The 17,670-nt window shown below is 39.9% G+C and overlaps 1 protein-coding gene and 2 non-coding genes across 3 annotated transcripts; all 3 read right to left on the bottom strand.

The window, feature by feature from the left end:
• Positions 1 to 2,656: 2,656 nt before the first annotated feature.
• Positions 2,657 to 16,718, bottom strand: tcp1.S (t-complex 1 S homeolog). Its single transcript, NM_001087509.1, is given in 12 exon segments — positions 2,657 to 2,997; positions 3,585 to 3,748; positions 5,196 to 5,388; positions 5,951 to 6,074; positions 6,829 to 7,004; positions 8,342 to 8,468; positions 8,861 to 9,042; positions 9,198 to 9,308; positions 10,877 to 10,974; positions 12,524 to 12,652; positions 13,424 to 13,509; positions 16,597 to 16,718. Coding segments are annotated over 12 exon segments (1,668 nt in total). The 5' UTR covers positions 16,661 to 16,718; the 3' UTR covers positions 2,657 to 2,783.
• Positions 10,513 to 10,648, bottom strand: LOC121394379. The gene has a single exon (XR_005961701.1). It is a non-coding gene; the product is annotated as a small nucleolar RNA SNORA29 (small nucleolar RNA).
• On the bottom strand, positions 15,054 to 15,190 carry LOC121394380. The gene has a single exon (XR_005961702.1). It is a non-coding gene; the product is annotated as a small nucleolar RNA SNORA29 (small nucleolar RNA).
• Positions 16,719 to 17,670: the final 952 nt, after the last annotated feature.

Genomic DNA, 17,670 nt, shown 5'->3' with positions numbered 1-17,670 from the left:
ATGACCCCCTCCTCCCTTGACTCTATGGCCCTTTTAATACAGCTCAAGACCTTATTTGCTCTTGATGCTGCTGACTGGCATTGCTTGCTACAGCCAAGTTTATCATCTACAAGGATTCCAAGCTCCTTTTCCATAATGGATTTGCCTAGTGCAGTCCCATTATTATTCTTACATCCCAGGTGTATGACTTTACATTTACCAACATTAAATCTCATTTGCCACTTAGCTGCCCAGATTGCCAGTTTGTCAAGATCGTGTTGCAAGGATGCCACATCCTGGATGGAATTAATTGGGCTGGATAATTTTGTGTCATCTGCAAACACTGATACATTACTTACAACACCCTCCCCTAAGTCATTAATGAACAAGTTAAATAAAAGTGGACCCAATACCAAGCCCTGAGGGACCCCACTAAGAACCTTACTCCAAGTAGAGAATGTACCATTAACAACCACCCTCTGTACCTGATTCTGTAGCCCAGGGATCCCCCAACCTTTTTCACCCATGAGCAAATGTAAGAAGGGTTGGGAAGCAACATAAGCATGAAAATAGTTCCTGAGGATGCCAAGGAAGGGCTGTGGTTGGTCATTTGTTAGCCCCTATGAGGACTGGCAGCCAGTACAACTGGTTTTAATGCAACCAAAAGTTTTATCCAAGCCTGGAATTCAAAAATAAGCACCTGCTTTGAGGCCACTGGGAGCAACATCCAAGGGGTTAGGGAGCAACATGCTGCTCACGAGCTACTGGTTGGGGATCACTGTAGCCAGTTTCCTATCCATGTGCAAACAACTTCATCAAGCCCAACAGACCTTAGTTTAGAAAGCAGTTATTTGTGGGGCACTTTGGCAAAATCCAAATAGATCACATCTACTGCCCCCCCCCCACTGTCCAGCATCTTACTTACCTCGTCATAAAAAGCAATCAAATTTGTCTGAAGTGACCTATACTTCATAAAGCCATGCTGATTGCTGCTCATAATGTCATTCACTAGGACAATATTTTAAATGTGATCCCGTAACAAGCCTTCCAATAATATATTTTCCTAAAGTACACATTCTGTTGAATCTAAAACGGGTAAATATGTCTTTCTACTGTAAACTACCAAACTGCAAAGCTATGCTAAACATAAAACACTGAAATTTTTGAAAATAGTCACAAATCTTGCATTTTACCCCATTATATACCCCCACATTTCGTAAAGTACCAGCAAAATGCATCCTAAATATGAACGCCAGGGGTCTACTAAACAGGTTGATGCCCAATATGCTTAGATTTACCAAACTATGTTGCACACAGAGACCCCCCCAAATGGATATATAGCAGACAAAATTTCCATGGGCAAAATAAAGTAAAGAACAACGCGAAATGGTAAAATCCAACAAAAATCAATGTTTTTTTTTTGTCTACAGTAATCAGCAGTCAGAATCAAAGTTTGAATATTTTAGCATGGCCAAATAGGTTTTGCAGACAAAAATAAGTGAACAGCACCTACGCAAAGCTGAAAATGCAATAAAATGGCTAAAAATGCACCAAAATTGCAATGTAATCCCTGAAATAACTTAGAAAAGGTATTGCACAGCGTGATTAGCAAATACTCTATTTGCAATGGCAACATTTTGTAACTTAACAGCAAAAGGCATCCTAAATATGAATGCCAGGGGTCTACTGAAAAGTTTGAAGGCTGATATGAAAATATTTACCAAACTAGGTGGAATACAGAGACCCCCAAATGAAAATAGTACATATGACTTTTCACGTATGACACTGACGGCTACAATACAAGCACCCGGTATGTGTAATATGCACCCCCTAAAAGTACGGACACCCTAGAAAACCAGGTAATGGTCCAGGCTTTCAAAGTTGTCACAAGTTATTCCACCTTGTGACCTATAAGTCAGTGGCACTGCACATGCTCAATGTGCAGCTGTTGAGAAGCCAAGCTTAGGTGTCGTCACAAATCAATCAGAAAATGAGGGTCATCAGTCATAAGCGGATGCTACAGGGCTTATTATTAAATTCTGATGCTAATTGTGCTGGTTTCTGACCAGCTGTATACCAATAATCTGAATTATTCATTAATCAGCCTTATAGTGTGACATTTATATGATATATATTCAGTATATTGTGGTGCCATGCTCAGTAAGTAACAGCAGCACAGAGCATGTGCAGTGAATCAGCAGAAAAGAAGATGGGGAGCTACTGGGGCATCTTTGGAGACACAGATCTTTACTGCTAAAGGGCTGTGGTTGCCTTGGGCTGGTACAGAAGACAAACACAACATTTCTTCCGTACTTCTTTAGTTAAGCTTTAGTTCACCTTCAAAGCCTGTCTAATATATTCCATTCCTCAAACCTCTTCCTATGGACATCAGCTTGCTGGATCAAGTCTACTTCAATGGAGCAGTTCCAGATAATATGTTTGTGTAGACCTGAAACATTTCTGTCTGGAGATTGTGCAAAATTTATGCAATAGTCACATTAATTTACATCTGCCCATATGTGCTAAAACTTTCAGCTGCAAGTAATTCACCTCTTGATATCAATGATACTTTCCAGAATGTATTTAGAAGTTTATCTTCAGCATATTACGTTTTTATAAGTTTCCCCTGCTTTTAAAAAAAAAAAAAATCTAACAGCGAAATGTTGGCAGCGAAACATAGGTTGTCATTTTGCTTTTATTTCTATAGGAGTGGGGTTGGGTGCAAGACCCAACAAGTGCAAGATAGACAATGAAAACAGATGTGTTATAAATAACAGTAATGAAAAGAAATGCAGGAAGACCAGTTAATTTTCAATCGACCCAGACTGCACAGCTTCATGGTACTTTCCCTTCTCTTCTTTGGCCTCGGGGTGCAGTTTAATTACGTCATCAATCCTCAGAATAGTAATGGCGGCTTCTGTAGCAAACTTCAGACTCTTTGTCTTCACTAAAGTCGGCTCGAAGACCCCAGCCTGCTTGTTATCACGTGGTTTTCCATTAAGCAGATCAAGTCCAATCCTGCAATAAAATCATCCGTTATTTATTCACAAAAGCAGAAATCCAATAAAGCCCTTAAAAAGTGGAAGGAACAAATAAATGTGCCATTTAGCATTACAGAGCGTGGCATCATTCACATGAAGCTTCAGTGCCATGTAAAAGTATATGCTCTGCTGTAGTGATTACTAGTGATGTGCGCACCCAACCCTAACCCGCCCTCCGTCAGCCCGCAAATTCCGCGTTCCTTTTATAGAACCGCCCCACCACTGACATCACAAAAAGGGTGGGGCGATAAGGCACATCTATAAATAAAGGAAGTCTGAAGCCAGCAGTGCAAGGTGGTTGGCGGGCAGAGCAGGAAGAAGACCTTAACCCGGACCCGCCCAAAACCGGATGTGTGAGGTCAGCCCGAAGCCGCCCCACCCGCGGGTTTCAACCCGGCCTGCACATCACTAGTGATTACATCCAGTTAAACCAAAAATTTTGTTTTTTATGAATGTTGTAGATGTTATTCTGTTCTAACAATCTAGTTATTCTATGTTACACCCTATTTTCCATCCAATCAGTACAAGCTTTTCGTACTGCAATTGGCTAATAAAACCCCTTACCATTTCAGATTCTTGCGCTCTGGGTTGACCTGAGCTTCATTGTGGAAAGCCCGAAGCTTTGCAACAAGGTCAGTGGAGTCCTGGGCAGCATTCACCGCTAGGGTTTTTGGAATTACGAGAAGTGCTCTAGCAAACTCTGCAATGGCCAGCTGTTCCCGAGAGCCCTGAAATGATTGATACAGTTGGAACACATGAAAGGGCATCAAACTACACATTGTTACAGCTGAAAGATCTTATCTATTTATACCATTTATAGATGCATACAAGTGTCTTTTCTTGATAGAGGGCACCCCATTAGCATTCAGAAAACATTAGATAAAATAAAGCCCAACAGAAAACAGTTTTGGTGTTTTTATACCCCAAAACTCTATAGAGCACAGTGGCAAAACTGAATAATAAACTTTCTAAATACAATTAAATATTATGTACAGTTTCTGAAATAATCAAATTTATATTCACTAGTCCTCTCTCAGCATCTGTTTTTCTTCATTTAGGAGTTGGGTGTCAAATTTATGATCCAATATATCTTATAGGGATCTCCTTTTGTCTAGAAGGTGTATTAGAGCTCACTATTAAAATCACCAGGAATCCTGTCTCTCTACATGCAGAATGTGTGCAAAAAGCAGTTATTTTGTTAGATTTTGTTTGTATGGAATCAGTTATTTGAGTGAGCTCTAATTCATCTGCTAGGAAAGGGAGCCCCCCTATAAGATATATTGGATCACTCATCTGAAACCCAGCAGCTGCAAGAATGAAGAGAAACTGAGAGAGGAATAGTGAAGATAAACTTGACTATTTCAGAAACAACACAGAATGTTTAATGGATTGTATTTAGAAAGTTTCTTATTTCAGTATGAGGAAGCTTATATTCAATCTTCATTTTCGCAATAGTTCCCCTTAAAAAAAAAAAAAGTACCTCGTTAGAATTCACTTTAGTATGATGTAGAGAGACAGTATGATGTTGAGACAATTTGCAATTGGTTTCCATTTTTTATTATTTGTGATTAAGTTATTTAGCTTTTTATTTAGCAGCTCTCCAGTCTGCAATTACAGCAATCTGGTTGCTAGGGTCTAAATTACTAGGTATGCACCGAATCCACTATTTTGGATTCGGCCGAACCCCTGAATCCTTTGCTAAAGATTCGACCGAATACCGAACCCTAATTTGCATACGCAAATTAGGGGTGGGAAGGGGAAAACATTTTTTTACTTCCTCGTTTTCTGACAAAAAGTCACACGCTTTCCTTCCCTGCCCCTAATTTGCATATGCAAATGCAAAGAATTCGGCGAATCCTGCTGAAAAAGGCAGAATTCTGGCCAAATCTCGAACCGAATCCTAGATTCGGTGCATCCCTATAAATGTCCCTAGCAACCCTGCACTGATTTGAATAAGACTGGAATATGAATAGGAGAGGGCCAGAATAGAAAGACGAGTAATAAAAAGTAGTAATTACTTTTTTTAAAGATACGTTTTTTAGATGGGGTCAGTGACCCTCATTTGAAAGCTGGCAACAGTTTACAAATAACAGTGTAATCTATTGTTTGGAAGGGTGATAGTTCTAAAAATCCCTTCATATACAGAGTGGAGGCTAGAGATGAAATAAGACATACCATGCTAGTTGCATAATTTTCCAGGTAAATGGAAAGTGCAGCTTCCACAGCACCACCTCCGGGTACGACAGACTTGGATTCCAGAACTCTCTTTACAACACATAAAGCATCATGTACAGAACGTTCCATTTCATCACACATGAAGTCATTTGCTCCACGCAGGATGATTGAAGCACATGTCCTTGCCTTAGTGCTGACAGAAGACAGGAGTTGGGGTTAGCAGGTATCAAAAACATATACTAATAGTATAACAATTACATTATGTCCTTTGGGAACGGTACTAGAATTATATATGCATCTCTCAACTGTGATATTTATACAAAGCATTTTTTCCAGCATCCTTAATGTGTCAATGAAGAATTAAGGCATAAAACAGATTGCTGAATACAGTAAGTAACAATTTGCAAATAAAGTATGCTTGTAGCGGAGGGGAATTCTCTCTGGCCCACTGTAAGGAAAGGTGTTTGAAGAGACTGCTATTTATTCCGAGTGTGAAAGGAGCAAAGCAGAGTCTTCCTAACGGCACATGTAGCGTTTTCTTCTCCAACAGGAAAACACCTCATCTCCCTACAAACTAAACTTTACAATGAAATCCTGTTCAGTCTCAGAGATCTTAAAAAAAGCAATTTACAAATGCTTCTCAATTTTAGAGACAGATTGTTGATCTATCCCACGCGTATAACTGCACATGACACAGACTTTCATGGCAGTAAAAAAAAATGGGAATGATTTCAGAATGCCAGGAGAGCACTTACTTTTTGACAAGAATCAGCTCATCATCGCATATACGCTCTTGAACAACTTCTTCTGCCTGCCCCAACATGGAAGCTTCAAAGCTTTCTTCTCCTTCCAGGTTTGCAAGGGTTGAACACATAGTTGCTGTTGGATGAAATAAAAGGAAGATTTAATAAGAACAAAAGGGTTTACTAGCTTCTGAAGCAATGTTATATCAAATAGTTTAGTTCTGGATAGGGATGCACTGAATTCACTTTTTTGGATTCGGCCGAATCCTTCGCCAAAGATTAGTCTGAATACCAAACCGAATCCTAATTTGCATATGTAAATTAGGGGTGGAAAGGGAAAACGTATTTTACTATTTTGTGACAAAAAGTCACGCAATTTCACTCCCCACACTAATTTGCATATGTAAATTAGGATTCGGTTCGGCCGAAGGATTCTGCCGAATCCTGCTGAAAAAGGCCAAATCCTGAACCGAATCTTGGATTTGGTGCATCCCTAGTTCTGGAAAACAATTTATACAACATATATGATAAAGCAACTGCATTTGCATCCCAGCGGAATGTAGTGAATTCTTTCATGTACAGTAAATGGAAAAACAGTTCTAATATGGTACAAGTGTGCGCGCTGCATATATAGGTATTGAAGCAATTTAGACATGTAGTAAATATGGAGTAGATAAGATTTCCCAAGAGCATTTAGCCTTGCACCATTTATTTTGATGGAGAGGCTCACAAAGAAAGAACAGCAGGTTTTCTGGATTTGCTAATGACTTCTGTTATAAACAGATGTTTTTATCCTCTCTTACAGGCAGATACCTGATTTATAACAACTGGATAAGTGAAAAAAACAATGCAATGTGCCCTTCTCAAAAAAATAAAAATAAAGAGCATACCTCCAGTTGCTTTAGCAATGCGCTTTAAGTCTTTCTTCAGAACTCTACGCACAGCCATTGCTCCAGCATCCACAAAATATTTCAGACACATATCATCAATTCCACCAGTGGTCAGTATGACATTGGCTCCAGTTGCCAAGATCTTTTGGATCCTCTCTTTAGTGATATCTGACTCTCTACAAGAAACAAAAATGTTACACTCATAATAATAAATTACTAGGCATGCATATCAAATCACGTAGGTCTTGCAGGGAGAAGCAGTCTTCGGATACCCACAGAAATGGCACAAGTAAATGCGAGCAAACAAAGGATAGTCACAAAAAACACCAGTAGTCGTGTGCAGTGTTATTAACAGTGACTGTAAAGAGTCCGTACAACTTGTGAAATGCATAATGGTTATTACTCCCTTGCACTGCCCCACAATATTCTACTTGGTGATCTATCACCATGGAAGAATCTTTTGTGGATTATTTTGTGTATGTGAGATTTCAAAAGGAACATGCTCAAAGAGCAATAACCTCGTTGGACTGCGTGTGCTTTATCAAGATACATATGAAAGCATATAGCGATACAAAACAAGGATCTGTACCTATATAAGCAACAAAGGGGGAAATATATTTAATATATACAACACTCCATCTTTAGAAGTAATATGAACGTTGCTGGCTATCCAATAATAATTAACGTCTTATCTAATCCATTATATCTCACCCTCTTAATACTGCTTGGAACAAATATCTGTACTTATGCATACAGCTATTTTGGAAGGTTAGGACAAGCCCGGCAACTGTAATATCAGTCTCAGGAAAAGCAGAAAGTAGCTATATTATGTCAATCAACAACACTATAAGGGTAAGGGTACACGGGGAGATTTGTCGCCCCGGCAACAAATACTCTCTTCTTCGGGGCGACAATCTCCCTGAACTGCCTTCCCGCCAGCTATAATGAAAAATCGACATCGGAATGGCACTTGCAGGGCTTCGTTTTCCCAAAGTGGCCTCACGAGGAAACTTCGGCCAACTTCGTAAAACGAAGCGATTCAACGGCCATCCCACTGGCGATTTTTCATTGTAGCCGACGGGAAGGTAGGGAAAAGCAGTTCAGGGAGATTGTCGCCCCGAAGAAGAGGCGGTTTGTCGCCGGGGCGACTAATCTCCCCGAATCTGCCCATGTGTCCTTACCCTAAACAGACAGTCTGAAGAAACTAAACATTCCAGGCAGATTTTAAAGAACAGAGAAATAGTCACTATGCAAGTATTGATGTGTGTTATTTTTGTAAAATTTTGCAATGTTTAGTCAGTAAGCTTATATGAAAAACGTCTTTGTTCGTCCCTGCTCAGATAGTGAAGACTAACACTAGCTCACTGGATGAGCAGGAAACATTATGATTTTTCCCACGCGTATAACTGCTCACACCATGATCAATTGTATGGCAGCAAATAAAATGGGAAGAGGAGGTAAACAGGAACATGACATTTAAACAGGACATATATAAATACACACAAAACAGTACCTTTGCCTGATTTGGTCCAATTTTGTTGGGTCTGAAATAATCACCTGGACACCAAGTTTCATTTTAGTTTTCTGCAAACTGAAGTCAAGACAGGCAATTTTCGCATTGACAATCCTTTTATTCATACCTGGAAGAGAATGTGCAAAATGTCATATTACTAAAAAAATTACAAGTGTTTTTTATTTTAACATGCAAAGTAGAAAGCAATGTTTGGGTTGACAAGAGCTTCCAATCATTTAACATAAAACCATAATTATAAAGACCTTGGGGATGAAACAAAGGTGACAGACTAGAGAACTGCGCCTTGATATGTAACTTGAAGGGCCCTGATCGGACCGGTTGGACCACCAAGAGCGGTTTGAACTGGAAATGCCGCGCCCAAGACTTCAGGTATTGCAAAATTTCATATCACTCTTTGTAATAAGAGACTTATAACCTTAAATGTAACTTTTAAAACTAAAATGCAAACCTGTAACATTTTAAACACATATTAGAAGATCTTAAAGTCAAAATACTCACTTTGGCTGCCCACAATACAGTTAAGTGCATATCCATTGACCAATATGCTTTCCATTTGGCTTCGTCCATGGGCCTTAAGGACATTAACAGAGTTTATAGGATACCGGGCTTGGCCCTTAGGATCTACATATTTTACAGCAAGAGCGGCATCAACAACCATGGCAGAAAAAAAATCACCGTCACTGAGTCTAAGAGTTAAGGTTTTACAATCCAAACACAACAAAACTGATATAGGTATTATCTCTTATCAAAAAGACAAAGTGGAGTTGTAAAGTATATGGCAAGATTCAGAACTATTGAAAGGGTAACTTCCTAATTCACACTATAAAAAGGATACATGCCAATAATTTTTGAAGACATTGATGTTTTTGCAGCATTTAGTAGACATTCTTTTCCAAGTTCATCTGTATTTATAGTAAGGTTTTCGTTGATGTATCTGACTGCTTCCCTAATCAACAGGAAACAAAATTGATTTACCATATGCTACAACTATTCTGATCAGACCTCACATGAATAGCCTCAGTTCTTCCTTATACCAGCAGTAGCAGCCTCAGCTTTCTTGGTGCAATAGCCTGCAGGCAGGTAACATGCTAGCAAGGACTGTTTCAGTATTTAAAGAGATTCTGTCATGATGGTGTAGTTTTTCTCTCTAAATTACACTGTTTACGCAGCAAATAATTCACTCTCCAATACCTGAACCAGCAAGTGTATTTTTTTAGTTGTAATATTGGTGTGTAGGCAGCCATCTCAGGTTATTTTGCCTGGTCATGTGCTTTCAGAAAGGGCCAGTGGATGGAACGGTTTTCTGACAGGCTGTAGTTTCTCCTACTCAATGTAACTGAATGTGTCTCAGTGGGACCTGGATTTTACTATTGAGTGCTGTTCTTAGATCTTCCAGGGAGCCGTTATCTTGGGTTAGGGAGCTGCTACCTGGTTACCTTCCTATTGTTCTATTAGGCTGCTGGGGGGGGGGGGGGAGATATTACTCCAACTTACAATACAGCAGTAAGGGTCTGGCCACACGGGTAGATTCGAGTCGCCAGCTGTCAAATCTCCTCTTCTTCACGGCGACTAATCTCCCCGATCTGCCTTCCGCCGGTTAAAATGTAAATCGCCTGGGGGCAGGCACACGGAGCAATTCGTTTTCTGAAGTTACCTCGTGAGGCAATTACGGGAGACTTCGGAAAACTAATCGTTCCGTGTGCCTGCACCCAGGCAATTTACATTTTAGCCGGCAGAAGGCAGGGCAAGGCAGATCGGGGAGATTAGTCGCCGCGAAGAAGAGATTTGTCGCCTGGCGACTAATCTCCACGAACCTGCCCGTGTGGCCAGACCCTAAAGAGTGACTGAAGTTTATCAGAGCACAAGTCACATGACTGGGGGCAGCTGGGAAACGGACAATACTTCTAGGCCCATGTCAAGATTTAAAAATTAAATAGAACAAATCTGTTTGCTCTTTTGAGAAACTAATTTCACTGCATAATTCTGCTGGAGCAGCTCTATTAACTGATGCATTTGAAAAAATATTTTTTTCCCATTACAGTATCCCTTTAATGGCAAAGATACTTGCCTACTGGGACAACGGTTATACAAAGCATATTTCATAAGTAGAACACATAAGTACCACTATATATCATAGTTCATTGTTAGTACAAAATATGTACTGCTACTTCATATGAGGGAAGCTGCAATAAATCATCTTCCCTTTCAGACCATAGCAATTTTTCTCTATCCCATTAGCATAGCCGCCTGTTCTGGAAAGCAAAAAAGCGGTACTAAAATGGGAACATAGACCAGCATGCAAACCATTCAGACCAGAGCCTGAGATCCTACAATTAGTAGGACCGACAACTGATCTGTAACTGAAGTTACATACATATCGGTTGTATGAATAAATCCTTATTCAATTTGAAAGTAAGGCAAAAGTTTCATTGAAGAGATGAGCTGCGTTACACAAGAGACAAACTTGCATTAAATATCAAGAAAATGCAACTACTACACTAGAGAGATACTCACTTGCATGCCAGACGGTAACCTCCTATAACAGATGTAGGGTGGATTTTTTGTTTCACAAGCTCATCTGCATTTTTCAGCAGCTCTGCAGCAATGATAACCTGGACAAGGAAAGTTAGCTTTCAGTTAAATATTTTAGTGGGTCTAAAGATCTTATATCACCATTAGGGGTTGTTCACCTACCAAACACTTTTTATAGTTGAATTGTTTTCAGATGACCTTTAACAAACTTTTCTCAATTGCATTCCATCTTTTATTTTTTGCTGTTTTCCCAAAATTTAGTTTAAAAGTTTAAAGGGGTTGTTTGCATTTAAATTACATCGACAGAGTGTAGAGAGTGATATTCTGAGACAATTTGCCATTGGCTTTGATTTTTTACTGTGTGGTTTTTGTACTATTTAGCTTTTTTATTCAGCAGCTCTCCAGTTTGCAATTTCAGCAATCTGGTTGCTAGGGACCAAATTACCCTAGCAACCATGCACTGATTTGAATAAGAGAGCGGAATATAAATAGGAGAGAGCTCAAATAGCAAGAGGAGTAATAAAAAGTAGCAATATGAATACATTTGTAGCCTTACAGAGCATTTATTTTTTAGATGGGGTCATTTGTTTTTTAGATGGGGTGAGTGGCCCCCATTTGAAAGCTGGAAAGAGTCAGAAGAAGGCAAATCGTTAAAAAAACCTATAAACAATAAATAATGAAGACCAGTTGAAAGGTTGCTTAGAAATGGCCTTTCTATAACATACTAAAAGTTAACTTTAAGGTGAACCACCCCTTTAATGTCCGATTCTCTAGTGTTTCAATCTGGCAGCTCAGTGGTAGAGGAGCATCTGAATTGTTACAATTGCTACATTTAGTTAATATAATTAGTTGATACATTTTTCAGCAGTATCTGTGGAGTATTAGCAACTATTGTATCAATTCTAACAGCTGCCTTTAATGAAACTCAGGAATTCTGCAGGGACAAAGTTATCAAATATATCAATTATATGTATCATCAACTGAACTGGAAAAAGTGTTAGAAGGTGAACAACCCCTTTAAAAGGTACCATTTACCCCATGTCCATAAACAAGGCTTGTGCTGAAAATACTTTTTGCCCATAATTAAATGTTTAAATCCTTCAAAGCAATAGTGCAAGAAGACAATTAATTTACCCTACCCTGTATAATGATTTTCTCCTTATCTCTAAATTTGAGACACAGGCTGAAGCTGTGGGGTGGGAGTCTTAAGAGCTTATTATATCTATGTAAGCTGTTCTAAGTTTGAGGGGGAATAGTAAGAGTAAAAACAAAATGGTGGCCTGCCCTACTTATTATGCTTGCATCATTAACATTACTTAAGGTATGTGATACTTTTTAAACAAATGGTATATTAATTTGCATTAACAGAACTGAAGGTATGTCTAAAAAGACAAAAACCCAAGCTATCCCAAGACCTCTCTACTTCACATCCCAGAATACATAATGCAGCAGACTGTAGACTCTTACATAGCAAGTTTGAAGCCTACTAAGGGACTTCAGACACCCTTTTGTACAAAACCATCTTGCTATAATCCTAGACCTAAAATATATACGTTGCATTTTAAGGTCATTAAACCGAAAAGGTTTTAATATAAAACATTATAGAATGTTCAATTGTATTAAACTTACAACGGATGTTGTACCATCTCCAACTTCATTGTCTTGGAGATCTGCTAGCTCGCAAAGTACTTTGGCTGCAGGGTGCTCCACTTCCAACAGCTTCAGAATAGTTGCACCATCATTTGTAATGGTCACATCCTAGCAGAGAAAAAGGAAAACTGTCAATAAGTGCAAAACCTACTATGAGATTTGTTGATAGAAGTGTGAACTGTACTCCATATCACAATGCTGACATTAATACAGGGAAGCAAGAAAATACTGTAAATCCATGCAGGATAAATTTTAGAATACTGCACACAACAAAACGGATAACCGGTACAAAATTTGCCAAGATCTAGGGATGTAACCCTAGTAAAGAAAAATCCCTACACAGGCACAACTACAGGACTTTTCTTCTGTTCATTAAAAAGCATGTGAGCCTCAAGTATTCCCTAAATCGGTGAAGGGGGCCCAGGAAGAGCAATGATGGTTATTCTACTACTCACTGTACAGGTATGAAATCCGTTATGCAGAAAGTTCCAAATTTATGGAAAGGTCGTCTCCCATATACTCCATTTTATTCAAATAATACACATTTCAAAACATTATTTCCTTTTTCTCTGTAATAATCAAACAGTACCTTGTATTTGATCTAAACTAAAATGTAATTAATCCTTATTAAAATCAAAACCAGCCTATTGGGTGTATTTAATGTTTTCATGATTTTCTTTTAGATTTAAAGTATGAAGTTGAAAGATCCATTATCCGAAAAGCCCCAGGTCCCGAGCATTCTGGATAATAGGTCCCATACCTTTACTAATGCCTGTCAAAGCATACAGTTACAGTGGACATTTTGTGGCACCAGTACCAGTTTGGTCGGGTTCAGCAGTGTAGCACCTTATAAATAAGAAAAACAAAGTGCATACTTACACCAATATCATCCACCAGCATTTTATCGAGTCCAACTGGACCAAGTGAACTTTTGACAATATTGGCGATGGAAGCTGCAGCCATAACTGGAAAGACAAAAGATGAAATATGTGACCCAAAATAAAAGTGAAAAAACATAGAACTACCATAAGAAAAATAAAACAAGCAACAGCATCTCAATCTTTCTGTGTGTTTATAAAATGTCTTCATTACGGCATAAGAACAAAGCCTTATTTAAAGGAGAAATCAACCCGTTGTGAAAGAAACCCGTACCCCCCACCCCAGGTAGACCCCCCTCCCTCCTCCCCCTAGGCTAACTACCCTTCCGGGGATATGCCCCATACTCCATAATTACCCCTCGCCGCAGTTTATTCCAGCGAAGTTCCATGCGTCCATCTTCTGTGTCCTCTGTAAGATGACTGAGAGATCGGTATTTCTGCGCATGCGCAGTCAGAGCAGTTTGCGCAGAATTAGACGGAAATTGCCGATCTCACAGTCAGCTTACAGAGAACGCAGAAGATGGACGTTTGAAACTTCGCTGGAAGAATCTGCGGTGGGAGCAGGGTCTACCTGGAGTGGGGGGTACAGGTTTTTTTCACAACAGGTTGATTTCTCCTTTAAAGGAAAACTGAAGCCTAAAAAGAAAATGGTTAGAGATGCTGTATTTATATAGTGAACTTACAGTACCAGGCCAGAGGTCCAGCAGCCCTAATAGTAATGATATATGCATTAAAAGTTTCCCTTCTTGCATTAATAGGTCATCATTTGAGTGTCAGTTGATGTGTGCAGTTAATCTGCAGAAAAGAAGATGGGGCGTTAAACAGGGCTATCTTCAGAGGCTCATCTCTTCGCTGGTGGTCTAAATCTGGCACAGGAGATGCAAACATAATGTGTTTTGTATGATTTTCAAGCCGTGCGTGGAGTGTCCTGACATTTTGTGTGAGATGGCGATCGCTCGCTGAGTTGATCGGACAGGTTAGAAAAATTGTCGGCTACCGATAACTCTGCATGTATTGCCGATCTGTGGGAGACAGTGACCAGCTTTTGTCGGACATAACTTTGGTACGATTACTGTCAGGGGCAGAACATAGTCTAATGGTTAGCGACAGGTCAGGAGATGGCACCAAACGATCGTTTGTCCGATATGAAGGTAAATCTGCACATCTATGGCCACCTTAAGATATTTAGCCTAATTTTTTATTCAGGTTTAGTTCCCCTTTGAGCATTTCTTTATTTTAACTCAAAGCTAATTGAACAGGACTTATGAAAGTGTGCATTTCTAGTACAGGTATGGGACCTGTTATCCAGAATGCTCGGGACCTGGGGATTTCCGGATAACGGATCTTTCTGTAATTTGGGTCTTCATGCCTTAAGTCTACTAGAAATTAATTTAAACATTAAATAAACCCAATAGGCTGGTTTTGCTTCAAATAAGGATTAATTATATCTTAGTTGGGATCAAGTACAAGCTACTGTTTTATTATTACAGATAAAATTTGGATTATTTAGATAAAATGGAGTCTATTCCATAATTCGGAGCTTTCAGTATATCGGGTTTCCGGATAAGGGATCCTATACCTGTTTTTAGGATGGTCATCACAATACAATGGTTAAACTTTATTTATCAATGAAATTTCTGTTCTGCCTTTTCATGTAGGAGACGTTATATAAATGTAACACTCCTTCAAACTATGGCAGAGATTATTCTTTCCCATTAGCATAGCCGCTTATTCTGGGAATCGAAAAAAGCGGTACTAAAATGGGAATTCTTATTGAAGAGTATCAGGGGGGGTCAGCACAAAAGCCACCTCAGGGCAGCCAGTGGTTAAGAATTGCCCCTGTTGTTATTTGTGCTTTTTAATTGTGAAAGATATTTTTTAACTTCAAATAAGGCACAAATAATCAGTATAAAAGAGACACTAATATATTTGCCATTAACTAAGTGAGATACAAATATGAACACCTAAGGTCCCCATAGACGCAAAGATTTCTCTTGCCGAACGACCTGTTTTAGCGAAGTCTGACCAATCCTTTTGAAATTAACGTGCGGTTATTTGGATTCAAACGATCGTACATCTTACGAATTTTCGGCCGACCTCTGTCAGAAAATTGATCGGCCAGGTTTAAAAAACTTTTATCTTTACCCCAATGCAATCTATGTATGTCTGCAGGGCCAAGCAGGCAGCTCCCCTTTGTTTTCCTGGCAATATTGCCTGAAATTGTCTTTTAAGTTGATGGACAATTCGTACGATCGTTTCGCGATAATCGTGGTCTCACGATGACGATTCTTTACATCTATGGCCAACTTTAGAAGAAGAGACAGTCATCTAAGAGGGTGGGCCGACTGCTAGGTGGGGGTCACGGAGAACAGCTGCTCAAAATGAACCTCATCTTTCATGTAAGTATAAATGTATAGCCTATGCTTTAATGGATGCCACTCACACGTCATTTTAAAGAAACTCCCTTTCAATCATCTTTAAGTTCACTTTTATGTTATAGAATGGCTAATTCTAAGCAACTTTTCAATTGGTCTTCATTGTTTATTTTGTGTTTGTTTAAATTGATTTGCCTTTTCCTCCTGACTCTTTCCACCTTTCAAATAGGGGTCACTGACCCTCATCTAAAAACGAATGCTCCGTAAGGCTGCACATTTGTTACTTTTTATTAATCCGCTATCAATCAGGCCTCTCCTATTCATATTCCAGTCTCTTATTCAAATCAATGCATGGTTGCTAGGGTAGTAAGGACCCTAGCAACCAGATTGAACCGCAAAACAAAAAGCTAAAATCTCAAAAACCGCACATAATAAAAAAAGTAAACCAATAGCAAATGGTCTCCGAATATCAGTCTCTACATCATACTAAAAGTGAAGTCAGAGGTGAATAACCCCTTTCATGACCTCACACCTAAAGCTGAATCATAAGAATCAGTCTAGATAAAGATATAAAGCTGCATCATGATGGAGACTATGGACATGATTTGACTTTCTGATGTATTCGCTGCCTCTGGTTGTGTGTGACGCACTCGACAGCAGAACAGTCGCATTTGCAATTGCCTCTGTGACGTTAGTAGCAGCGACACATTCGCTAAGGGATTTGCAAGGCCCGCGCTGAATGACTCGTCTATACAACGAAGGAAAGAGGATTTAAGTTTCATGCAAAACAGACACTTACCATTCTGACTCCTCACAACCTCCCCGGTGCTTCGCTCCCCGAAAACTGCCAGTGGCCCCTCCATTTTCTGTTCTTTTAAGGAGCCCGCTACAGAAACGTGCTCACAGATCAACAGCCGGCGGAGGAGAACACAACTGGAAATGCACACGCCTCTTTGCCGATGGTAAGCTCCGCCTCTTTCTACGGCGGCCTCGGAGTCGAGCAAAAGAAACGCCGCCGCAAACTGGCTACACAAGGCTGCACTTCCCACAAAGGGTTACACGTCAAACTGTGTGGGCGGAGACTGAAACATGACGTGTATGTCGGAGCGACCGAAGAATGTTCTAGTGCCGGGCCTAGTTCAGCGCCTGGGCTGTAAAGTTTCGCGGCTGTTGAGAAACTTCTTTGTTTCATCATTTGTGTGCGTTCTATGGGTAAATCCAGATGTAAACTGTGTTTGACATAAACATCGGCCGGCAACAGGCAAATGTGTTGATGTCTTACTTTTAAAATCACTTTTATTAAGCTGTAGTTAGTGATAGGCTCGTGCTATATGAACGCGGCCTTGTTTGGTTTGGTTTTATTCAGTCAGCTTTTTGTTAAGCAGCTCTTGTTTGATATTTCAACAGCTAGCTGGTTGCCAGGGTATCATTTACCATAGCAACCAGGCAGAGGTTTAAAGGAGAATTCAACCCTAAAGTTAAAATCCTACCCTACATAGACCCCCCTTCCTACCTAGGGTTGCCACCTAGTCGGTATTTCAGCAGCTGCTGGTAAAACACCTGCCAAGGCCAGGCCGATATTACAAGTTTACTGCCAATGTAGTTGCCGGTAAATTTGTAACACCTTTAAACAAAAAGCGATTGGCCCACTCAAAACCTTCCTTTTTTCGGCCTTCTGGCCATCGTGCGATGTGGCTCCACCCCCTTTTGCGGCACAGTATGTGGTCCCACCCTTTTATGTCACAGACCGCCCCTTTTGTTCCCGCCCAAACCACTTGCCGGTAAAACCTTTCTAAAAATGTGGCAACTAGCGCTGCCACCTTTTAAGAAGAAATTACCGGCCAGTGGTGGGGGGCGGAAAATAAAGGGGCGG

This window comes from Xenopus laevis, chromosome 5S, assembly GCF_017654675.1.
Source record: "Xenopus laevis strain J_2021 chromosome 5S, Xenopus_laevis_v10.1, whole genome shotgun sequence".
NCBI classification, from domain to species: domain Eukaryota; kingdom Metazoa; phylum Chordata; class Amphibia; order Anura; family Pipidae; genus Xenopus; species Xenopus laevis.
Note: the sequence above shows the minus strand (reverse complement) of the source record. Positions and strands in the feature narration are given on the sequence as shown.